Source organism: Tauraco erythrolophus, chromosome 10, assembly GCF_009769465.1.
Source record: "Tauraco erythrolophus isolate bTauEry1 chromosome 10, bTauEry1.pri, whole genome shotgun sequence".
NCBI lineage: Eukaryota > Metazoa > Chordata > Aves > Musophagiformes > Musophagidae > Tauraco > Tauraco erythrolophus.
In genome coordinates, this window is record NC_141474.1 from 11,938,710 (window position 1) to 11,964,649 (window position 25,940).

Here is a 25,940-nt window from a genome sequence, read left to right on the forward strand (position 1 = left end):
TCCCGCTGCCCGCACCGCGCGGCCCCGCCATGTTCCAGCTCCTGCGAGGCTTCGCGTTGCCGGCGGCCGCCTGCGATGGGAGCAGGGATGGCGACTCCCGGTACGCCAACCTCTTCAGGAAGCTGGACCTCAACGAGGATGGGAGGGTGGATATCGCTGAGCTCCAGACGGGCCTCCGGGCCATGGGCATCCCCCTGGGAAAAGAGGCGGAGGAGGTAAGAGCGGGCCGGGGGCGCGGCGGTGGTCCTTCCCCGGTCTTCAGCCGCTTCACGCCCGGAGGAGCAGCCGCAGGGAGGGCGAGGCGCGGCCCGGCCGCCCCCGCCCGCCGCCCAGCCCGCGAGGGACGGGCCGCTGCCCGGCTGCTGCTCGCCCTGTGCCCCGGAGCCGAGGCGGCGCGGCCCGGGCGGCTCCAGACCCGGGAGCCGCATCCGGGGGCTTCGGGCCGCTCCTGAGCGAAGTGGGCCCCGGGCCTGCCTTTTCCTTCCCGGGACGCCGTGCCTGCTCCAGGGGCTGTGTTGCACAGGCGTGCCTCGGGGCCATGATCCCGAGTGCAAGCGCTGTTAACAGCACGGCTGCGGGCAGTTCTGTTGCCAAGTGGGCACGGCCGGGTTTGTTCATCATATGTCGACTTTGGGCTGACTTTGACTCTTTCTTTGTGTGATATTTGGTAGCGTATTCCTCTTCCAGCATGATGAAGGATGGTAACTTGCAGCTTTTGTCTGTCACCATGTGTGTTGCGTGATGTAGGTCGGAATAAATTCAGGCTTGCTTTGGGCAGCTGGTAAGTAAATTTGTATAACAGTACATTGCAATGTCAGATCTGGTTGTTGAAGCTGGGTCTCTATGAATACATGGACATGAAAACGATTCTTCTTGGCATGGGCTGTGTCTGATACCAAGGCCCTTCTGTTTAGAAATGCATGCTTGTAACAGCGGCAATCAAACCACAAAACAGTGCGCTCTTTTTGAGCTGTGGATTCTGCAGCCATCAGGTTGGACTACTAAATTATTATGTCCCCTGTTATCACTGTTGTGACCTCACTAGTCAGTAAAACTTGAGTCATCAAGCATTCCGATGCCATGTGAAGTTACATGAGCAAATCTGACCTGTACCTGGAAGAGAAACTTCTCTGTCCTGGTTGTTTTCAGTAATCTCTGGGGATTAGAACATAAAATTATTTAATACACAATTGTGTAGGCATATGTATTTGTGTGGTAGGGCAGGTTCAGTTAGGCTGGACAGGTCCAGCTGAGATCTGGGCTCTTACCGTAAGAGTCCTATTCTTTGTTTCAGTGTAAAGAATGGTTAGATGGAATTCCACTGCTGTGCCTGTACTAGCTGTTGCATGCTTTCTGAAAGAGGTTCAGGAAAGTGAACTTGAATTTTGTCTGCAGTGTTAAGAGATAATTTCAGTGACCTTATGCTCTTGGGATGCTCTGCCAACTCTTTCCCATGGTCTCATTATTTGGTTTCTATTTTACTACTTTTTGGTATATTTAATTCTCTCTCATATACTTAAGGGAAAAGTATCCAGCAGGCCTCTTGTGTTGAATGATGCTTATGTGAGAGTGTAAATGAAAGCACGCTTTCACTTCAATATTGCTTCTGATCAAAATCATCTTTACAATACGTACATTTTGAGTTCTCAGCTTTTAGTATATAAAGGAGGGGCAGTTTGGCCTGTTTGCTTATCCATGAAAGTTGTGAGTGTTAAAAGCATGCTAGTTGTGAACTTCAGGCACACATTATATACACGTTGTTGAAAACCTGTTGTACCAGTTTGACTGTAACAGTTTGGGGTTTTTACTTACATTGAACAACAGGGGAACAGGTGAGGGGTTCTTCCCCCAGAAGTCACTGAAAGCCCTGAGACCCAGGTGGTGTGTTTCTTAAGTTTTGAGCAACTTAAAATTGAAGTTTCAAGTTCTTTCTCAAGATTGGTGCGATGCCTTTCATTAGTGCACGTCTGAGTATCTGTCAAATTCTTCTCAGTTGCTAGAGGATAAACTGGAAGTGAAACCCATGAAATCAATAGAGATAAGCTAGATTTACCTGGATGTAGCAGCACGTACTGGCTGCTGTAGTTGCTTAAGAAATACGGAGTAAACAAAACAAGCCATGAGTCATGTTGCACATTTGAGACGGATAAAAGAATTGTTGGAGTGCATTGGAACTTCTGTATGCTCACTACTTTAAACTTAATGGTGGGCATGGTTTGAACTAGAAACTAGCCTAGATATGTATAACTGTTAATCACTAGACTTCTTGCAATAAGAGAGACTCAGTAAGACTTGCCTCCAGCTTCTTTCCTGTCTTTACGTAGCTAATCGGCTTCCCGCACTTTCTTGCAGCTCGAAGCTGCCTTCTCCGACTTACTTTGCTTTGAGCTCTGAAGTGATGTTGAATTCAGTAAAATGTCTTTTCACTACTTGGCAAAAAGGTATTTTATTAATGAAGTCAGATATAGAGTCATCATATTTACATTTGGAGAGGCAGAAATAGTCTTATAATTACTAATAACTAATGAGTAAGGAAATAAGATGTGGAAATATTACACAATGTGGCAAAGCGTTAACTATTGAACTGCTCCGCGCTGCCAGCATAGTGGCACTCTGGAGTGGGGAGACCTTGGGATATCCTAAAGCACAGGAGGCTTTGGTGCCTCAGGGCTGGGTCGGGGTCTCAGGCCTTGCTCTATTGTTATGTTCTAGATACGGGTCCGGGTTAGTTTCCAAAAAATACTCTTGCACAGCTGGCTCCTGTTGCACGGGATAAAATCCACGTACACGGGAGTGTTGATCGCTGTATTTCTATGGAGCACAGCTACTTCCCGGTTAACTCCTTGTGAAGGGCCGTGTAAGCATTACTGTGTTTCACTGCAAAGTCAGTTGCTTCATCCTGAGTCCGCATCTTCACAGTGTAAAGTAGTGTTTGTGCTACTACTATTACTTTCCTCTTTTCTCTTGAAGTGTAATGCCTCTATAGAAGGAATAGGCATGTCTGTAAAAGATACAAAGCTGCTATCCATTTGAGTAATAGACTACTGGTATGCTCTTTTTATTTCACCTTTCGTGAGTTGTCTTGACAGTTTTATTAATGTTTAAGGTATGATGAGACACTCTTTTAGGTGAAGTAACGTTGTAGATACGAGAATTGATGTGAAACCATGTGGTAAGCTTTGGCGGTAGGTTGCATGTCCCTATAAGGAAGAATCTTTTTTTGCCCATAGCAAGACATCATAGCACAATGTGACGGAAGCTCCTGACTTTATGTTCTTGACCTGCCTCCTCTCAGTATCTGACAGACAAAAGTAAACCATTGGAAAATCCAAAATGTGTGCTGCTTAGAGGCTGCCAGGATGACTCCTGTTTTATATTGTAGTGTGTTACCCACCAGGAATAGGTAACTTTGCAAAGCTTTGCAAAAGATTCCTGCAATGATATGTCAACATCTATGAAGAAGGAATTCAGTGTGATGATGGTATCAAATGGTACTTTGCAGACAACATTAACAGCTATTGTACTATCACTTTGATTAGTGGAGTTGTCCAGTAGAGAGACAAAATAGGTGCTGGGATCAGATCTCAAATGATCTCATCCTGTGTCTTCAGAATGCCGTGAGTCTCTTAGGCGGGAGTACCATAAATGGCGTGAGTGGTTATATGAAGTACTATTTTTGTTCACCCTTTCCTTCTGTTGCAATCAATCCTTACAGTAAACCTGCAGGAGGTGAACCCTGTATTTCAAGCTTTGATTTGCAGCTGGAACAGCCCAGCATTCAAATTCAGGTACTATTTATATATTGAGTCCTGGAGCTAGGCATAGAAAGGTGTTATTGAAATGAATACCTACATTCTGGAAACAATACAACAATCTTATTTGGACTGACTCTGTCAGGTTTTGACGTAAGTCTTTGGCTACGTTAAGGCTCCTTTAGGTGAAGATGAGACACCTCTGTGTGGTGGAAACAGAGCCCAACGAGACTAAATTCTCAGCAATCAGAATATGGTCTGTTTAGAGTAATTGACTGTGTTTATGAAAATTTTAGTCCAACGAAGTCTAAAAATACTCAGAACACTTGAAGCGTGTTGCTGCATTTAAATCAAAGAAAATTCAGAGTTCTGTCAAGTGAGGCAGGCCCCTGTGCCGTGTTACGGTGCTGGGGCTCGGTGCTAGAGGATGGGTGAGAACAGGGCCAGGTGTGCACCGTTTCCTTCTGTGCTTTCCTCTGGCCTTTAAAAACTACAGCTAGGCAGTGCTTCAGAGCTTGAAACTTGTAGCTGTTGTTAGTCCAGAAGGCACATACATGTTTAGTGATTGAGCTAAATGTGTCCTTGAATATTTCTGTTTTATTAAGATTTTTGCACTTTCTTCATTTCGGTAACTTCCCTTACATGACAAAATTAGAAGGCTAGTAGACCAAGTTAACTGAAGCCTCTGTGTTATGTTGTAGCGTGTCTAGAAACATAACAAAAGACTGTAGTTACTTTGGCAACTTCCTAGAAGAAACAGTGGTTTTGGTCACATGATATCTACTCTTGAAAATTACTATCCTGTGTGATATGCAGATTCACAGTCTTATAAGCTTCAGCACTTTCATGTCTGTCATTCTTTGTGAAATGAAGCTTTCTCTCACCTTTCTCTTACCTGGCATGCCTTAGTGTGCTAAAAACTGGTACTGTGGATTTAGAGTAGACAGGCACCTTCAGCTTCTTACCGAAACAGACGTCATTGTATGTGATTGTGGAAAACAGGAACTACTTGGTTCCTTTAAACTTTGCTTTTCAGGTCATAATAGGAATTACGATTATGTCTGATTATGGGGACTTAATTATGAAATATCACAAACATCTTCGGTAATATATCTGACTTCAGTTTTAAGCAAACATGAAAGTCGTTATTCTATTTCAGCATTTACAACTTCAGAAGCTTTTAACTGATACATGCTGTAGTCTCCAAGTCTCTGTATGAAAGAGCAAGATGACTAGCAGTTTGTTTTCATAACACTTTAAACATCCAAGGAGATAAAACGAATTTTTTTAATGCTAACTTGATAGGTTTTTTCCTGAACAGCGACAGGGTACAGTGAATGATTAATTCTTCTCTTGCTGCTGCAAAGTGCAAGAATGCCAGGCACCAAATATGGGAACCCCCATCCCTGGAGGATCTCTTAACCACGTTTGAAATGCTTTGCTAAATCCCTATCTTGAGGCAGCAATGTGTCCCAGGTAAACAAACAAGGTAAACTGGTAAATCTTTTAAGATGACTGTAAGGTGGGGATGCCTCTCTAGCAGAGTAGTCTTAATTAATGGAAAAAGTCAGTCTACCAAGTATGTTCAAAGTCAAAAATACCAGTGTAACTTGCAAGGAATGCTGAATGAAGGTACAACAGATAGTTTGCATCTCCTGTTTGTGCTGTTTCAGATTCTTGGAATCTAATTCATAGTTCTGAGTTGAAAGGGTTTATCCAGGTCCTGAGGGAACAGCTTCTGCAGGGCGTACTGGAGAGCACACTCATGACTTGCATCTCTTCCTTTTTAGGCTCATTTTGTAGAGATTCTGTTACCTGAAATGGACCAGTGAGAAGACTGCTGCTAGTGTTTCCTGTTGCAGGGAAGAGTGGTGCTCAGGGCAGAGAACAGGAAGGGGAAGCTCTGCAGCTGATATCAACATCTTTGCTACTGCCAAGGGTGCAAGTCTGCTGTACTGGGGTGAGGGACTCTGTTCATGCCAGCCTGTGACGGGCTTATAGAGCCTGCTTGGGCTCTATAAGCCCAAGTTTACATGTTGGTAGTATCCTTTGGGAGGGAAGCGAATAAATATGAACGCAGCGTTTGAACAAATTGGGAGGTCTTTGTAGGCAGTGCAGATTAGTGTTTTGCTCAAAATGCGGTGTTGTGTTGGATTTCTGAAGGTTAAGAGGCAGTCTGGTTCATTAGTGTGTTATGTAGACTCATTGGTTGGGGTATACTGCTGCGTGGACACATCCTCAGGCCCTTTCCCTTTATGCTGGGTTTATCTCCCAACTGATGCAGTTTGACAAGACTGACTTGAGTAATCTTTACTATTGATTTTTTGGGTTATCATTGTGTGTTGTAAGTGTGTGTAATCTAGGCAGGTATAGATGGGAAAAGGACAAAATCGTTTTTAGTATTATAGGGTACATATCCAGTAAAGAGAGAGGATTTGCATGCACTTGACCTGTGAATGAATTTGGCTTCCAATAATATAGTTTATAATTGTAGAATGCGAAGCTGTATGAATTATTTTGGAGATGAAGGGGAGAGGAATAGAAAGAGGAGAGAAAGGAATGGCGTGGTTGGTTTTATGTATTGCACCTCTAGTTTTAAAAGAAAATGTGCAATTTCTGAATGTCCAAAGACAGGATGCTGTTCTGGCTCTGGTGCTGGTGTTTTTTCTATGCGATGTTGATAGCTGTGCCCTTTGGAGCTCTAGTCATAGATTACAGAACAATGAATAGCTAATTGCACCGATTATGTGTCTTTAAGTGTTGGTTTTTTACTTGCCTCTTGTAAATAGCATGATAGGAAGCCAGAAACACCCAGTAACTTCTTAAGAGATCACTTCCTTTTAAGTATTCCTTACATTATATTAATTAGCTGAAGTAACAAGTTAATGAATCGATAATTGGTAATCATTTGTACCGAGCAGTCCAGCCTTTCACTTACAACAGTTTTGTAACCAAGATGTGAAGGCTTACGCACAATACACTAATAATGATACTAAGTAATGTAAAAATTAAACTGTGAATTTAAAAGTCTACATAAAACCCTTAGGATTTCTAGTGTGTTGCATTCTCTGTCTTTACATTGTAGTTATGAATGTGTTAAAGTTCATAACTTTGGCACAGAGTAGTCTAATAATTCATCAGGCCACTTACAGAGTGTCAGGATTTTTAGGTGTATATAAAGCCTGTCTGTAACTTTTCTGATTTTTTTTTTTTTTTCCAAGAAGCCTGCTGGCTTCGGTTTCCACACCAAATACAGAGGACTTCTGGAGGAGTAGGAATTCAACACTGCAACATGCTTTATATGATACAGAAATTTAAAAATAAATTTCTTCAGTGTTTCAGTCTGCTTGTGGCTTTTCACATTGGTGTTGCCTCACTGTGCAAGACTTTGAAAGCACAGTTACATTGACAAAATGTACTGCAGAAGAAGAACAAAAGTAGCAGAGAAAAGAAAAAGGCAGCAGTGTCATGGCCAGATAGGTCAGCACAGGAGCATTGTAGTCAGTATGTGTGAAGTCCTGTAGCATTAAAAGGAAAGATCATCTGAACCATCTTCCTGTATCTGTGAGCAATTAGCAATTCTTTAGGTGATCACCATTTCATTTTATCTGATGAATTATCTTTATTGCTTGGGGTTAAAGTTTTTGGACAATGAGAAAAGAAATTATATGCCTTGAAAAACAAACTTTTTCCTCTTGGAGCTGGCCTGCATAAAGGTGAGGTGATCCCACAGTAAGTCTGTAACAAGAAATGGCAGGTTTTATGTGGCAGGCACACTGAACATTGTTTCCCAGGGCTTCCAGGCGAGGACTGGCATCTAGTTTGGTTCCTGCTCTATTGTTGTGAGTGTGCCTATTTTAAAATGCATCCAGTTCTCCTCCATCAGAGAAGTTGGTGAACCAGGAAGTGGCACAGCGACAAGCAGTTCTAACTATGCAAAATCTGGTAGTGTATTAAATACAGAACAGCAGAGTTGGACTCCTTGTTCAACTGAAGTGATGGTGATTGAATGTTGGATCAAGTTGCCTGGAGAGGCTGTGGAATCTCCGATCTTGGAGATGTCTAAAACTCAGTTGGATGTGGTCCTGCGCAACCTGATCTAATCAGAAGTGCTTTGAGCTGGAGTTGTGCTTGATGACCTCCAGAGATCCCTTCCAACCTGAATTTTTATTTGATGCAATGAATGGGCAGTTTGTCCCTGGGAGTCAGTGTGCCACAGAATCAAGTACATGGTTTCCTGCTGGCTATGCCCATGGAGTACGTAACCCCCCACGAGGCAGTCTCTGCCCTCTAAGCGGAAGGCAAGCTCCTTTCAGCAGTCCTGTTTGTTCCACAAACTTGCAAATTACTGGTTTTAGTCTGAAACTTTAACACCCACATAATTAGTGCATTCATAAACGACAAGAGGCTTTTGTTTGTATGAGCTTTTAGATTTGTAATGTGAGAAAAATGCATGTGCCTACTGAGGAAAAGCATACATTTTTGTTCCTTGTCGCTTCTGTTCTGCTGCACTGAGAGTGGCTGAGACTGGCTTGAAGTCTGGAAAATAACTGTAAAAACAAAAGTAGGGAATGGAGAGTATGTTTGTGCTTATCCTTTTCTAGTTGTTGCAATATAAAATCTGCTCGTTTGGCAGACAAAACGAAAGGTGCCCCCCTTCACACACATTATTTGCCAGCTCTCAGCTTCGTAGGAATTTCTGTTTTCTTTGGCTCACGTCGTTCTCAGCAGTGGAGATTTTGTAATTGGAATTTAGTTAAAGTTTTGTCGTATCTGTGAGCCAGAACAACGCTTTCCTTGTTCTGCTTTTTGTGTAGTTCATATAGCAGTAGGGAATAGTAACAATTTGCATGGATTAGAATTCTCTCAAAGTTTGTGTATGACCGCCACATAAATTACTTTTCTCAGTAGCTTGTGGGAGTCTAGCAGGGCACTCGGAGCCTGCGGTATGAGGTGCTACGCATGGAGTGCGCAAGATGGGGTGAAATTGCAGTGTCTTTGAGGGGTGACTCTCTTTTTCTGGCTAGAGTAATTTTTAATGGTGGTTTTTGGTTTGGATTTTGTTGTTTGTTTGGTTGGTTTTTTTGAATGATTAATCTGTTAGCCTTTCTTGATTTCATGTTAGAAGATTGTGACCAGGAATGTGTCCATAAACTTCAATAAACACAAACTGTTCTTTTCATAATGGGAAATTCTGAGCAGCCCTAACCATCTTGGCAAGGGAATGAAACTGAATTGATATTTTTGTTGAGAGGCTATTAGTAGAAATGACAATCAAGCTGGACTTGCAAATATACTAAGAACACTGTTTTTCTAAGCTGATACCAAACACTTTCATCTGAGTAGGTGGTAACTTGAGTTGATTTTATTGTGCATAACTTGCTGTACTATGAGAGGTAGATAATTTGCTTCTTACTTCACTGTGCAGTACCACATCGTCTTCCTCCCTTCCACTGAGATATCTAGGATAATCCTGTAAATTTGGGGTTTTTTTGAGATTAAACATGAAAGTACATTTCTGTTACTAGAGGGATAGGAAAGATAAAGGAGGCAACAGAAGTGTATTCATGTGTCCAATTTTTTTCAGACATCTGCAACAAATACACCAGAGTTTTCCACTTCCTTTATGTTTAATTTCTGTAGGTTAGACTGTGGTCTTTTGAGGACTTCTACTAATTACAGTGGAGTAAACAAAATGATTAAAACCAGATTTTGCAGATTAGAACAGCTGTGCAAATCTTGCTGAGAGTTACTTTATTCAGAAACTACAGTTGCGCAAGGCAGTCTGCAAAATAGAAAATATATGAAAGAATTTTTGGCGTGTGCTTTACACGTGCCCTGAAGTGCTCTGAACCTTACTGCAAATTGAAGAGATGGTGCTGCCAGGTTGGTCTCCTGTCTGTCCTGTACAGAGTGCAGCCCCAGCGGGATTTCACACACTGAGGAAAACTGCAGGGAATGATGCCCAGATGAAGAGATGAGGCATAATTTCCCCTTGAGTCTTGTGTTCTAGAGCAGGGTTTTTGGGGTGCATTTCCCTTCCTGTGCATCCCGCCAGAGGAGATGGCAGCGCTGTGGAAGTGTGAGAGCGGATGGAGGTGCCTGTGGCGATGCTCCCGGCCTCGCCTTGGCCCCGCTGCTCTCCATGCCTGGAGCAGCCCTTGCCATGGCATAGGGCCCAAGCTAATAAATCCTGCGGAGCTTGTTAGCCTGGCCTTTGCACTTCTCAGGGATTTGCCTTTGAAGACATGCCTCAGCAGTTACAGGCTGATGCTTGAGGGGGCTGCTGTAATTTCTCTTTTTGAAGAAGTATGTTTTCACACCCAAAGATGGTATTCTGGCCCTTTTTTGATGGAGAAGCGTATGCCTAGGCTGTATTTCAGACTTGTTTCCTGCAGTGCTGGCAATTGTCTACCATGCATTCAACTTGGCATTAATTTTACATGTGGATGTGCTTATCTGCAGGACAGTTACTAGGAAACCGAGCTGACTTTGGGCTATTTAGAAGTCTGGTTAACAAAGTCCAATGGGAGACAGCTCTCAAGGGTAAGGGGGCGCAGGAGGGATGGTTACTATTCAAAAAGGAAATTCTGGAGGCACAGGAGCGAGCTGTCCCTGTGTGCCGGAAGTCGAGCCGCCGGGGTAGAAAACCAGCTTGGATAACAAAGGAGATTTGGGAACATCTCAAAAGAAAAAGGGATGTCTACAAGTCTTGGAAGAATGGGCAGGCATCCAGGAATCAATACAGGGAGGAAGTTAGGGCATGTAGGGAGATAATCAGGGAGGCAAAAGCCCAATTGGAACTTAGACTAGCCTGCTCCGTAAGGGACAACAAAAAGTCTTTCTATAAATATATTAATAACAAAAGGAGGGCTAAAGATCACCTCCAGCCCCTACTGGACTCAGGGGGTACGTTAGTCACTAGGGATGAAGACAAGGCTGAGGTCCTTAATGCCTTCTTTGCCTCAGTCTTTAATAATAAGGTCAGCAGTTCCCAGGTGAGCTGGCCTTCGGTGTCTGAGTGCAGGGAGGGAGAGCAGATCGAAGCTCCTGTGATCCAAGAGGAACGGGTCAAGGATCTGCTCCTCCGGCTGGATGCCCACAAGTCTATGGGGCCTGATGGTATCCACCCGAGAGTCCTGAGAGAGCTGGCGGATGTCATTGCCAAACCCCTGTCCATTATCTTTGGGCAGTCTTGGCTCACTGGGGAAGTTCCGCTGGACTGGAGGCTGGCGGATGTTACCCCCATTTACAAAAAAGGGCGGAAGGAGGATCCGGGGAACTACAGGCCTGTCAGTCTGACCTCGGTGACGGGCAAAGTCATGGAACAGGTTATCTTGAGTGCTATTAATGAGCACATACAGGTTAACCGGGTGATCAGGCCCAGTCAACATGGGTTTATGAAAGGCAGGTCTTGCCAATCAAACCTGATCACCTTCTATGACAGGGTGACCCGCCTGGTTGACGAGGGAAGGGCTGTGGATGTAGTTTTCCTGGACCTCAGTAAAGCCTTTGATACAGTTTCTCATAGTGTTCTGGTGGAGAAACTGATAACTGCTGGCCTGGATAGGCACACCCTCCTTTGGGTTAAAAACTGGCTGGATGGCCGGGCCCAAAGAGTGGTGGTAAATGGGGCTAAATCCGGCTGGAGGCCGGTCACCAGTGGGGTTCCCCAGGGCTCAGTGCTGGGTCCAGTTCTGTTTAACATCTTTATCAATGACCTGGATGAGGGGATTGAATGTACCCTCAGTAAATTTGCGGACGACACCAAGCTGGGAGGCTGTGTCGATCTGCTCGAGGGTAGGGAGGCCCTTCAGAGGGATTTGAACAGACTGGATCGTTGGGCTGAGGCCAATGGCATGAGCTTTAATAAGGCCAAGTGCAGAGTCCTTCACTTGGGGTATAAAAACCCCAAGCATCGCTATAGGCTCGGGGAGGAGTGGCTGGAGAGCTGCCTGGCGGAGAAGGACCTGGGGGTGTTGGTTGACTACCGGCTTGATATGAGCCAGCAGTGTGCCCAGGTGGCCAAAAAGGCCAATGGGATACTGGCGTGTATCAAGAATAGTGTGACCAGCAGGAGCAGGGAAGTGATCCTGCCCCTGTACTCGGCACTGGTGAGGCCGCACCTGGAATATTGTGTCCAGTTTTGGGCCCCTCGCTTTAAGAGAGATATTGAGCTCCTGGAGCGAGTCCAAAGAAGGGCAACTAAACTGGTCAAGGGGCTGGAAAATAAAACTTATGAGGAGCGGCTGAGGGAGTTGGGGCTGTTTAGCCTGGAGAAGAGGAGGCTGAGGGGAGACCTGATTACGGCCTATAAATACTTGAGAAAAGATGGTGGGGAGGTAGGGGAAGGGCTCTTTACATTAGTGATGGGAGATAGAACAAGAGGAAATGGGCATAAGCTTAGTCAGGGGAGATTCAGGTTGGATGTTAGGAAGTATTTCTTCTCTGAAAGGGTTGTCAGCCACTGGAATAAGCTGCCCAGGGAAGTGGTTGAGTCCCCATCCCTGGATGTGTTTAAGAATAGGGTGGATGAGCTACTTGAGGATATGGTTTAATGGGGATTAGGGATGGTTGGACTGGATGATCTCTAAGGTCTTTTCCAACCTAGAAATCTATGAAATCTATGAAATCTATGAAACACATGCAAAAATGGAGGATAACTGTGCTTCTATTTGTTACAAGTCTGTTGTTTGTTTGTTTTAAATTTTTGTCAGGACTTCAACTTGAAGCAGAAAGCCCTGCCTTCTCAAGCCCTGGGGGGTGGAAGTGCTGGTCAGGCAAGACCTTTGTATTTTTTTGGTCAGCAGTTCAATAGTTAATTGCTACTTGTGTTTTTATCTTTCATAATTAATAGACCACTGGATTAAAGAGGATAGTTAAGATGGTATTTGTTTAATTTTACTGACATATCAACAAATTTCATGTATAACCAGAGAAGTCACAGGCTTAAAGTTGTACTCTTTCATGATTTTGTCCTGTCTCTCACCTCCTCCTCCTCCACAAATTATTTGATACCGTGCTGGTGAGAAACCTTAGAATCTTTTAATAGGAAAGTTATGTAAATAACAAATAATGTTTTCTTAAATCCATCTTTGCTGCTGAGCATTTTCTCTCTTTATGAAAATACGCTGTGTATTAAATTCTGAAAACAAAATGTAGCTCTGAAGAGTGTTTTCCTGATTTGACTTCGTAAGTGACCAATGCGATGCTTTTCTTAAAGCCAGGGCTGTGCCATGCTGCTGTTTCTTCGTGACCTGCTGTAATTTGGGAAAGTCAAGTGTTGAATTTTCTCTCAACAGAAAATTTTTAAAGCTGGAGATACTAACCAGGATGGACAGCTAGATTTTGAAGAATTTATGCAGTACCTTAAAGATCATGAGAAAAAGATGAAACTGGCATTTAAGAGCCTGGACAAAAACAATGATGGTATGCTTTGATTTATATTATTTGTTCAAATGTTGTTTGAAGAAACTGCGTTAAAAGTTGTCTTCATTTATACTCTTCATCTAAACTGGAGATAAAAAAATTGTGAATATGGAACCTTTACTTCTTTTCCTTAATAGGATTATAATTATAGTTTACTACAGACAGGAAAAAATAATTATATTATTTTTTTCTTTTTGTTAATTTCCAGATCTGGGGCTCTTTGTTCCCCAGATGAAGAAACTGTAAGGCAGTTTCAAAGTATCTATTAAAGATAAAATAGTTTTTAACTCACTGAATGTTTGCATCTCATTTGGTTGCATGATTTTAATGTACTTACCTTTGCTCGGTCCTTGTAGTAGACAATCAAAATACATCATCTATGCTTAATTTTAAATTATCTTTGCTATTATGTAGGTGTTACAATGGAACTTAGTGAGCTACAAGATGCTAAGTGTATTAAGCTCCATGTTTTAAATACCTATCATCTTTCTTTTAATGTTTCAAGGGAAAATTGAAGCATCAGAAGTTGTTCAGTCTCTCAAGATACTGGGTATAAGCATTTCAGAAAAACAGGCAGAAAAGATCCTGCAAAGGTCAGGAATTATTCTTTCTTAAAATATTTTAAGCTTCTTTGTGTTGTTAATTATTATATTTTTATAATTCGGAGAAAAGGATAAATGGGATTATAACTTTGAAAGGTATTGGTACCTTCAATGGTGCCTTTATAAGAATTCTCACATATTCCATCTGTTTTTGGGTGATAGTAAGTCTAGTCACTCTCTGAGCATCTGGTTCTGGGAGGAGAATGTTATCTCATTTCCCTGTAAATGTTGTTGATAGAATGGAGAGTTATAGTATGTTTTCAAATGGAATATACCAGATGCACTTGGATAAGAAAAGCATAGTATTGAAAGGCCATGGCAGATTCAGCCTTGAAGTCTCCATATGGAATTTACAGCCAGATGTCACTGATGTGATGGCCAATATTTAAAAAAAAGACAACAAAACAGAACAAAACCCCATCCCTGCTACTGTTTCCTTATCTAGTTTTGTTCAATTTCTTTTCAGTATTGATGCTGATGGGACAATGACAGTAGACTGGAATGAGTGGAGAGATCATTTTATGTTTAACCCAGCTACAGACATCGAGGAAATAATTAGATATTGGAAACATTCCACTGTAAGTTCAACTCTTCTTTTTACTTAGTGCAGCTCTTAAGTTCATCTCTGCTGGGTTAATTTGCAGTACTGAGTATAACAGCTTCACAGTTGTTATATTTCAAGCATACTTATATTTAAGATTGCTTGGTTTTCCATTTCACTTTGTGCCCTCCCATTTACAAGCAGGATAGTGTGATTTGAATTTCTTCTGAACGAAGGGCTTCATCCAAACTTTGCCAATAATTATCAGTAATTCTTGAGAAGGAAACCTTTTCTCCCTTTGGAGATATTCCACAGAGAGATAATAACTACAATATTAAATCTTTTCACATTACAGTACATTCTTATGTTTAGTGCTTTTGATGTGTTGAAAGGAACTATAGAAACATTTTAACTGTTTTTTACATTGAAATTAGTTCAGTATTTGCATTTATATAGTAGTGATATCATTATCATAAAATCACTGATGTTATTAGTGATGATTTGCTGTGCACATGTTCTCACACTCTTTTGTGCTATAGAATGTCATTTAAGAATGACAGAATATACAGCAATAGGCTATCTACTGTGCAGATAAATTTTTAAAGTTATTATTGAATGGAGCTCTTGCCACCTCAGTGACTGACTTTTAAGAACAAATAATAAGGTAAGTAAACCATTTGTAATCCTGTTTGCTAAGTATCCTTCCTGTATAATATTAGAGTAATCCATAAAGTTAGACAAAGAAGTCAAGTGAGACCATTTATATCTTCAGGGATTAGTCAGAATTTTCCATAATAAAAAAAAAAAAAACAGTTTGAGATCTGAAAGCTTTGAGTGTTTCACACTGTACAACCTCGATTCAGAAATGTTTGCTCCCTGTTTGCTAACGAAAACACTTGAAGTACTGCTATGAGGACAGAGAGCCTTTGTTCCAGCTTACTTAGTGGGGAAAAAACTCTTTGCTTTAATAAAATGCTTTGTGTTGCTATTTTTAAACATAAGGTCTATATATTTTTTTATTATGGAATGTTATTAGTTAACCCTAAGAAACAGTTTAGAAGTCTCTTGTGGATCTTCCAGTGTTGCAGTCAGCTGATGACCCAGTTATCACAGCAAGCAAAATCCAGCTATATGACAACACAGCTGGTGTTTCAGATAAGAGCAGATGTGAGACCTCACATGCCTGGCTGGCACTGACAGCTCTTCCAATTCTGTTTTTATTGTAAAATTTTAATTGCTGTCAGACTTTTCCAAGCAGATAGCTGAATTGGCATAGAATTGTTATGAGTTGGTAGCTGTGGCCTTTCTGTTATAAATACCCTCAAATTTAGCCTTTTTTCTTAGTTGTTTTTAGGGCTCAGTAGACACAAGGCTTAAACCCTGGTAGATATGTGTAATATCTCTAAGAACATTGAATTTATATTTTAAGAGTTCCAGTTGATATTTGAAGACTCCATGTATTGAGAAACTGATAACACCTTCCTTGGAAACGACGAATATGAGAAAGATGAAAGGATTTTTCAATTAATCTGTTGTATGTTCAATATCCAGAATAGTTGGTGCTTATCCTTTTTGTCCAGTGGCTATATCTATAATCTGCATCCTGCAATTCTTGTGTTCCAAATGACCAAGATGGTCTTCTGTCTACTTAACAGATAGGGAACACAGCATAAATTAGGGACATAGTGTCTACAATTGAAATAAACAGTAGTTAAAAAAATAGTTTATCAGTTAAAACACTTTCTAGTCAGTACTTATCAGTTATTAAAACATTCTTGCTTCTTTATAGGTTTAATTTATGCGTAATGTTGGCTTTGCATTATCTACAGTGTATTTTTTTCTCATACATCATGATTGTAAATTACATGAAGAGCAGAGACTGTTTAAGTGATATGTGAGATACTGTAGTCCTGTGTCTTGGACAGCTTTATCACTAAAGTCTGCAGTAATGTTGTTTGATCAAATTGAATGGTAATGCAAACATGTGCCTTTTAATCAAATTTCAAACTTTTATAGCTGAAAAAAGTCGTTAACGTGTCTTTCAGTGTGACCAATTATAAGAAAACTTATAAAGCATTAGTCAAACTTGCTATTTTGTAAGATAATACACAGCAGTTACTGGAAATAGAATATTTCAATATATCAGGTATAAAAATGCTACTTTAAAATGGGAGGGGGAGCCCCACATATGTCTGAATAACTTACCATGAGAGAGAAATCTCTTGTTAGCATCCTTAGGAGATTACCAGACTAATCTCGGAAGGCTGTCTGGTGAAAGGTTAGCCGCAACATGTAAGCGTTGGAGCTTTAGTGCTGACTGTAAAGGTTTACTGATCATGACAGAATGTCTGTGTTTGGGCCATACTCAAGGCAGAAATCTGTCATAATTTTTAATGATGATGGTGCAGTCTTTGACATGGTGGGTCTGTTGTGTCATTACTCAGTATCTATGTAGAGTCAGTAAAAGTTGCTATTCAATGAATAGCAATAGCAATCCATAGCAAGTTAATTATAGAACGTAAATTAGAGGTATTTTGTATTTTTAACTATCATTTTATTTACATATTCTCAGGTGGCAGGTTAATTTAGAATTAGAACTGTTGATAAAATTGAGATGATGAAATGAGATAGTTATTTGCACGTCTTTGCTTTGGTTTCTAATAGGTGTTGGATATAGGAGATAGTTTGACTGTTCCAGATGAATTCACGGAGGAAGAAAAAAAGACTGGACAGTGGTGGAAACAGCTGTTGGCAGGAGGAGTGGCTGGTGCGGTGTCTCGGACAGGTACAGCACCGTTAGATCGCCTTAAAGTGATGATGCAGGTAGGTGCAATGTTTGAGAACTTTCTGTGTTTTGACAATTTCTATATTTCGTGTTCATAAAAGTTGTCTTTTCATAGTCATGTTGGCAAAAATGTAAACAAAATATTACAGTACTTGTGCCACTAGTGGTTATGTTGTTGTTAGTTGATCTATTGAAGCAATTTAATACTTAGGTGGTGAGTTTTACAGTCTAATCGGTGCAGTGTTCTTTACTGTGACTTTGTTGGTTTTTTTTAGGTTCATGGTTCAAAATCAAACAAAATGAATATAGCCAGTGGTTTTAAGCAAATGTTGAAAGAAGGTGGTGTCCGATCCCTCTGGAGGGGAAATGGTGTAAATGTTGTGAAAATAGCTCCTGAAACAGCTATTAAGTTCTGGGCTTATGAACAGGTAGGGTGATAAATTTGGAATGAAAATAATGGTAAATAAAACACTCTCACTGTTCATTATTTGCACTGCTGTGTTATGTAGGAGTTCTTACCATGGTGCAGATTTTGTCACAGTAATTTAGAGTGACTTTGAGATCTAAAATAGCCAATTTATTCTGTTAATAGAATACTTGGTATTAGGCAGTTTTTGCTATTGTATTATAAGCAGTATAAATAAACCAAATCTGTCATACATTTTAAACTGTCCTCCGGTCTGCATAGCTTTATGTGGAGTACTGCATTAATATCTAGTTTGTTGCTTTGAAATGACAACAACCAAAAACTTAGCACTTTATGCTAGCTGAACTTATACAGGATTCTTTTTAAGTCAAGTATCATGGTGCTATGTAAGATGCCCTCATCGTGGATTTCAGAGTTATATTTACCTCTGAATCTGCTTTAAGCATCGTGTTAAGGCCTAATCCTCCTTTGGAAAATGAACTCCAGTTCTGGTGTAGTTAAATGATCTTTATTTTTCCTCTGTGGGGCTTGCTAGTGACTCAGGTAAGACTAAATGAACATTTGCACATCTATGTACAACTGTGAAATAAAAGCAACAAAAAGTCAAGTAAACTTCGGGATATCACAAGACTGAATGGCTGATTTTGATGCCGTAGAGTTACTTTCAGCACATTATTCCTTACTCTTCTCTGCCTTTCGGGAGCTGATGGCCCATTCTTGCATGATAGTGTCTGTCTTGAATGAAACAGTATGAACAGCCCTCAAAATTTCTCTGTGAACATGCTACTTGATCTTTCATTCTTTGATTGGAGTTCCTTTTTATTGGGGGCCATAGTGTGGGTACCCTTGTGTTGGCTTTTTGTAGAATACCTGACAGTGCTGTGGGTGGCTGAGGTGTTTAATGTGAAGGATTCTTGTTGGCTGGGTTATTTATTGTATTCTTGTGAGTCGTTGTCCACGAAGTCGCAGTGAGCATAGTGCTAAGTTTGTTGGGTTAGTAAATGTAATTGTAAATACATGAAAATGTAAGTTCAACGTGAAGAGACGTTTTGTGCTGTACTCCTGCCTCTTGTAGTAACTCTTGCCTCTGACAAAAAGCATGTGATGTTTATTTTATGTGTTTTAACTATGCAGTATAAGAAGATACTCACTAAAGATGATGGAAAGTTAGGCACGGTGGAAAGATTTGTGTCTGGTTCTTTGGCTGGAGCAACAGCACAAACTTCTATTTATCCCATGGAGGTAAGTAACAGAGAATCTCCATTGGAGACTGTCAAATGTCTGGTTCGTTTCCAAAGAAAACCACATTTTGAAATATTGTAGGAATTGCTCTATATTCCTATATCCTAATTTATTTTTACTTTGGACTTCCTTTCAGAGTTTCAGTACTAGGCATTTTTTGAATATATTATGTTCTAATTGATACTTGTCATTTTTCTATATGTTTGGCTATATAATATAATCTAAAGCAATATTTAAATAAAACCTAGTTCAGGGAAAAAAATCCAAGAACACATTTAAAATTAAGTACATATTAAAGCTATTTTCTGAATTGGGCATAAATCTTTTTCCCGCTATGTATGTAAGCAAGGAATGGTCTTGTCTGTAGCAGAACTGATGAAGAGCTGGGAGCTGGATCTGATTAGAACATCAGTGTGGTGGGAGATAGAACAGCTACAGCTGAGTCGTGGTGCATTAACTGCTCTTTCCTCTGTAGGACATACTCGTATGTGGTACTACATGTGTTGCCATTTAACTAGGGTTAACATACTAACTGCTCTAAGGTAGCTATTTCATAGCTTGCTTTTTTAAAATGAAAGTAAGATGTGCTTCCTTTACTGCTGGTTCCTCTGAAAGCTTATCTTCTTGTGCAAATAACTGGAATATATGTTAGGCCTGGGATTAAACCAGTACCAACATCAAGATTTGGAAGTAATGGAAACTGTAACATAAACATCTTTTTCATAGGGAGGGCTGTCAGTAGGAATAGAACGTAGCTGTTTTCATTGCCAACAGTGATAATCATCTTTTTTTAATTAGCATCCTTGCTGTCAGAGCCGCTGAATCGCAGCTAGCTGGAGTACAGAGATGGGTTTAGAGAATAATTGCAATGTTATGTAGATCATCTGGATTATACTGATCAATCGAGGCAGGTGAACTATTTTCCAAGAAGATGCTCTGATATTCCTAACAAAGATATAATACTGTTGTAGAAATTTTTTTTTTTTTTTTTAAGTAGAAGAGAAAAGCAACATGCTAGGAAACTCCTGAGGAAGCTGCAGTCTTACGAGGCTTTAAAGTAGGCCAAATTCTTGCTTGGGAAATTCCCTCTGTGGTTTCTTTTGGGTACTATTATTCATTTCTTTGTCCTAAGATGCCATATAGACTCATTTGCATTATTAATCAGGTGCTGGTTTTCAGTAATGAAACGCAATCTTTGTATCCCTTAACTACCTCTCATAGGCTCATGCTTTTTGAAGGATTATTTTCTTAGTATGCTTTGCTGTTCCCCGATCAGAAGTGTGATCTGTTAGTATGTTAATGCTCTCACTTATTCTTTAGCTAATGCCTCTATTAAATATTGCCCACACTGTTGCCTTCAAACTGATCAAAAATCCGTCTGTTTTAATCAAGAAAAGAAAGCTAAAATGCAATTTTAAAAGGCTATGTTGCATCATATTGATTTTTAAAATTTTTTTTTTACTAATTTGTAAGCTAGTGTATGGTAGTATGTGTGGTCCTGTGCATTAATAGTAATAACCTGAAGAAGCCTACTGCTAACCAAGCCTTAACAGTAGTCATCACAAGGAGATCTGACGTACCAAAAGGCAAAGCAGTTCCAGACAATTGAATAAGCAGAGAGATACTGTGTTTTCACATGTTTATAAACTAGATTAATAAATAGGTATAATTAAGTCTGCTACTTTTTCCCCTTTAGGTTTTAAAGACCAGATTGGCTGTGGGTAAAACAGGGCAATATTCTGGGATGTTTGACTGTGCTAAGAAGATCTTAAAAAGAGAAGGTGTAAAGGCCTTTTACAAAGGCTATATTCCTAATATTCTGGGTATAATTCCTTATGCTGGCATTGACCTTGCTGTTTATGAGGTGAGTGTAGATCACTGAATGCATGTAGCTTTCATTTTACAAAAAGGGTAAATGGTCTTTAGAATACCTGTATCATTAGTTAGATTTGTAGTATGCTTGCAGTATTACAGTTGCCTTCAATTTAAAATAGATAAATGAGAATTTCCACTAGTCTTACTAGACTTCACTGATTTTTTTTGTTTGCCTTTCCTGGGGGAGTGTCTGTGCAGATGGGCCCTTACATGCAACGGTTTCATCTACTGTGCAAGGCTCCTCTCTTCCACAGTACCAAACAAGAACTCTATTCATAAAACAGGATTATATAGACTTTGGCAATACAAAATGCTTGCATACTTAAATAACTATTGGCCTAGAACATACCCATTCTATAGCAAACTTGGACCTTAACCTGATATGATATTCATATTATGTTACATATCCTGCACTTACGATCCTTAATAAATTTTTTGCCATTTTCTCTGATTTATAGTTGGATATAGTAACCTGAATTCTTTGTGTATCTGTGCATGTCACCAGAGTTCTTTGTGATCGACATATAATTGCTGTGAGGAATTTGAAACACTGCTGTCTTTCCTTTCAAGAGGAACGGGCACCTCTTACATCCATCAGCAACAATTAAAATGTTTTATCTATCTTAGATGCTAGGTGTTGCTTCAAAGTATGTTAACTCAGATGCACAGACTAATTTTTTTCTAGTCTAGACAAATCTTTTTGTGATCCTGTTGTAGTAATCGGAATTGCTCAAGCAAGTAGAAGTTCTTCTCTACAGTTTGCATCCTTGCTTCTGCATGGGGTGCCGTGCACAGCTGTGGGAGCTTTTGTTGCACCTCGGTCCTGAGTTGTCTTCCCCTTCTCCTTTCTGCAAAGTATTAACAGGTCTAGAAGATGGGCACTGTTGCTGCTGTTAGATCTTTTAAGGATTTCTCTTCTAAGCACTAAGTACTGTAGTCTGGTTAAAGTCCTTACCCATGTGCTAAGGTGCATCCCTGTGCTCTCTAAGAGTAGGCATGTAGGGTGGGGTAGTGAGATTGGTGCTTTTCAGGATTGAGCCCATAAGATTTGTTATGAATAAAGATGTATTTGTTTACTTTATTGAATGCAGATCTCTTGTCTTATTATTTAATTTTATATCTTGGCAGCTCTTAAAGAGTACGTGGCTAGAACACTACGCATCAAGCTCTGCTAACCCAGGTGTTTTTGTGTTGTTGGGATGTGGTACTGTTTCCAGCACATGTGGGCAGTTAGCCAGTTATCCTCTTGCTCTTATCAGAACACGCATGCAAGCTCAAGGTGAGTCCTGTTGCACTGAAAATGTTTGTGTGGTTATATAAAAATTGTATCATTGCAGGTAGCTGTAGCAGAGACCTGGGAATGAAAAAAATGCAACTTGGAAAACCAAGGAATTACCTGCAAAATTCTTCTTAACATTGGTCCCTTATCCTTATTACCTGCAGCATTGTTCTTCATTGTACTTAATTCAAATGTTACATTTCAAATGCAAATGTTACATTTCAGACACTAGTGCTCTGAGAGCCACATTCCATCCAAGACTACCAGTCACAGAGCTCCTGTCATAGTCTAGGAGCACTTTTCTAAAAGTTAGAATATTTCCTAAATTTTAGAGGTAAATTGAAAAGGACTTGCATCATCCTGAGAAGGTAGATGGCTATGTTTGCTCTGGAGGACATTTCATAAAGACAGTTTCATACATGAGATTTTTGCGTGATAGGTTTGTGCACAGACTAAAGATAGGAGCCTAGATTTCCAGAGGAACGTAGGCGGATAATGCTTTTCAGTGGGATTTAGACACATGGATCTCTCTCAAACGACTGGGATGAGGTCTCCTCTCTGTGAGGACTAAAGTTTTAATCAATGGCCCTAGAGGTGGTAATAGGCTCACCACTCAGGTGTTTAATACTTAAGAATTTTAATTTTACAAGAACTGTTGTATAACACATTATCTTTTTGTTCCAGCCTCAGTGGAAGGAGCTCCACAGCTAAACATGGTCGGCCTCTTTCAAAGAATTATTGCTACAGAGGGAATCCGAGGACTTTATAGGGGCATAGCCCCTAATTTTATGAAAGTGCTTCCTGCTGTCAGCATCAGCTATGTTGTATATGAAAAGATGAAGCAGAATTTGGGAATAGCATGAAATAAAGGAAAAAAGTGAGATGCTTCTAATGTTGTTGGAAACACCAGAACAAAAATGATTTCTTGGGTAATTCTGCTCTCACAATTAAGAGACAGATCTTTGTGAAGACATGCTGCAACTTCTACTTTTGCCCTGAAGTGGGAAGAAACTTTTTGAATTCTAGTTCACTGTTTCTAAACAGATACCTATATTGCACTTTAAAATGTCACTGAGTTTAAAAAAAAAAAAATCAAGAAACTATCTTTAAATCAACAATATGTTTATACTTTCAGGAAATCAGGCATATTTTACTCATTGGCTTTTTTTTGCATTTGTCTTCTCTAAATGTGTACTTGGCTTGGATCAAACCAAAGGTAGGAGAAGTTTATACTGCCTTGATACTGAATATGTGAAAGTGACTTTTTGTTTTGTCACGTTGCCTACACTCAAGCAATTCACAGGCAAAGTTTTGCACGCCTAGAAGTAAGCACTTACTGTTGTTATTTTTGAAGACTTGATGTTAAGTTTGTAAAAAATAGGATCTTAAGTACAGACAAGGATGGAGTAACACATTAAAATGTAGCCCATCACCCTTATCTTCAGGCTAATTTTTTTGTTTGTTTAAAAAATTAAAAGCCTGAGAGACTGCTGTTCCATGGTGTCAGAATACCTCAAATGGATTTACACGGTGTTTTTGTAATACAGTCAGTGACTTTTGTAATCTGCTTCACTGGACCTGCTTTTCATTGCACTTGTAAATGCTGGCACCAGTAACCATGACAAGCTGTGGGTTACAGCTGCACGTTTTATAGGATCGTTATACACAGGAACAAAATAAGCTTGGTTACCAGATCCATTTCATACAAGTGCAAGTTACTGTTTAAGAACGGAGTGGAGGATCCAGTATTAAGCTGATGGTGAGTGTAATACAGCCAATAGCAGAGCTTATCATAGCTGCTTTGGGGAGAGAAATGCTTCTCGTTTTGGACTCTTCATTCTTTCCTTTAGTCAGAGGGCGACAGTCCACCACGTGCTTTTGGCCAATAGTGGATTGCATTATTGCATGAAGATTTTACAGGTTTGTCATGCAAGACAAATCCTCTTTCCCTCACAGTCGTCTTCTGTGCATGCTGGCTGTGCATGTGAAATTCAGATAGTAAAATACTGAAGCGTTTTGTCCAAGTGATCAAATGAGACTGCTGATCTCAGTGCCCATCAGACTGATGTTAATGAAGCAAGTAAGCATGCACACAGAACTTGTTAATGCTTGAGAAACAGCTCTTCCTCAAAAAACAAAGCAGCACTTCCTCGATGTAGAAAGTAGGTATTTCCATGTACAAGTACTTCCAAAGTGACTTCCTTTTTAGGGAGGGTGGTAGACATGGTGCCGCATTTCAGTTGCCTTCAGGCCTGAACTCTGAAATAGAGTAATAATTATTGCGGAATGCATTTGTTACTCTTCTGTTTTCTGCAATGTGTGGTGTCTTAATCTTTGTAAATTTAGGATTATCTTAATTCTTAACTTGACCTTCTGAAAGCAACTGCTCTTAGACCACTTCCTGAAATTGGATTACCGAAGGGAGAACTTTGTTTCTGTAAGGTCATTAAGAGTCTCTTTTTTTTTTTTTTTGACAAGCAAATAAGTAAGCAAACATGAAGAACTGCCTGAACCACCCTTGTCCCACATACAGAAGACTATTTGGGCCATATTTTTCCAAGAGCAATCAGATGTAAATCTGTGTTCAGTGCTTCCGTGGCTGGTGTTTATTATCTATAAACTGATATAAAACAACTCCATAAAATTTATATCATGAAATATTGTTTTATCAGATTTCAGAAAATGGCAGCTTTAGCTGTGTCTTTTGGTCTTCCCTTTAGGGAAACCTTGGACTTGCACTTTTTTTAAAAAAAGGCAAAAAGTCATTCTGTCCAAATCATCCATAAGTCCAATGCCTGAATTCTGATCTGAATGATTCTTTGTTTTGCCAACACTCTTATGTCTTTGTGGAATTTGCGAGATCAGTTCCCAATCATTTTGTTTGACTGTGACCAATGAGCAAACGTATTGTGTGTGTGTGATGTGGAGATGACTTGAGCAGTGTCTATCTTATAGCCTTGCTCTGTTTTGTTTGTAGTGCGCAAGTGCCATTATGAGTATTGAAAATTATGGTAATTATGTTTTCACATATTGAAATTATGAGGTCTTTCAAATTTAATTTTTCATTATTGTGCCTTTACAATGACTATGTCCAATTGTTTATTCTTTGTCTCTTAAAAACATACGTTTACCTTTTTAGCTCTATAAAACTACCAGTTTCTAATAAATGTTTGTTTCCTTACCTGGCTAGAGTGTGCTGATGTTTTTTTCATGGCCTGATAGGCACATGACACTTATTCGTTGCATTATATGCATAATACTCAATGTGAAAGATGAAGGTAATTTATCTAAAAATAAATTTGAGATTAGCCTATGCTTTGCTGTTACATTGATGTTTAAAAACCTAGTTTGAGATTAGTCAATTGTCTGTTTAAAACTCTAGCTAGCTTATCGCTTAATGGAAGATCATGTAATGTTTAATGTTTTTGCTTGTTCATTGAACAGTATTACACCATGATTTACTTCTGTGTATGCTGCATGATAGAACTCTTATTAAGAAGAAACATATTTGCTTGTGTTCTTAATATTTATTTTGCTTTGATGTTAATCTTACTTGTTAGAGGATCAATATAAAAGCTTTTCAAGGTAATGAGCTTACTCTGCATGTGTAGCATGGCTATCCTTCTAAAAGCATGCTCAGTAGCCAGCTTTGACAACTCCTATGAGTTTTTCATACCAGTCCTTCAAATGTTAAAGATAATGGTAAACAAATTAGAGAGGCATTTCTTGTCTCTGATTTCCTGCAAATACAGTTCTTGTAACATAAGATTTAGAAGTTTTAAATAGCGGAAGAAATAGATGCTCAGTGTGTAATTCCTGGCTAAATGAACAATCCGACATTCAATTCTACTTGAGGCAAGGATGCTTTTAACTGGAAATTCTCTGCAATTGGAAAGGCTGGGCTGTGAATGATCTCTCTCCTATGATGATCAAGTGGTAAGGTGTGATCTCAAAGATATGAGTTAGATGGTGTCCCCCCCATCCCCTCCAACTGCTCCAAAGTGTAGC

The 25,940-nt window shown here is 39.9% G+C and overlaps 1 protein-coding gene across 2 annotated transcripts; it reads left to right on the forward strand.

Moving 5' to 3' along the window:
- SLC25A24 (solute carrier family 25 member 24) lies at positions 1-25,113 on the forward strand. 2 transcript variants are annotated; one of them, XM_086617882.1, is made up of 10 exons: positions 1-215; positions 13,055-13,181; positions 13,687-13,774; positions 14,250-14,361; positions 16,989-17,147; positions 17,385-17,537; positions 18,671-18,778; positions 20,475-20,642; positions 21,782-21,932; positions 22,617-25,113. In XM_086617882.1, the coding sequence occupies exons 1-10, from the start codon at positions 30-32 to the stop codon at positions 22,793-22,795; spliced, it is 1,431 nt and encodes a 476-aa protein (XP_086474008.1). In that variant the 5' UTR covers positions 1-29; the 3' UTR covers positions 22,796-25,113. The 2 variants fall into 2 exon arrangements, with proteins under 2 accessions (XP_086474008.1, XP_086474009.1); XM_086617883.1 differs by lacking the exon at positions 1-215 and adding an exon at positions 519-781.
- The last annotated feature ends 827 nt before the right edge of the window (positions 25,114-25,940 follow it).

What these genes read in the sequence shown, in the direction of transcription:
- SLC25A24 (XM_086617882.1), top strand. Translation starts at nt 30, where the DNA reads ATGTTCCAGCTCCTGCGAGGCTTCGCGTTGCCGGCGGCCGCCTGCGAT. An exon ending in GCAGAAAAGATCCTGCAAAG is followed by an intron (nt 13,775 to 14,249) that starts GTCAGGAATTAT and finishes ATTTCTTTTCAG; the next exon opens with TATTGATGCTGATGGGACAA. An exon ending in CTTCTATTTATCCCATGGAG is followed by an intron (nt 18,779 to 20,474) that starts GTAAGTAACAGA and finishes TTTCCCCTTTAG; the next exon opens with GTTTTAAAGACCAGATTGGC.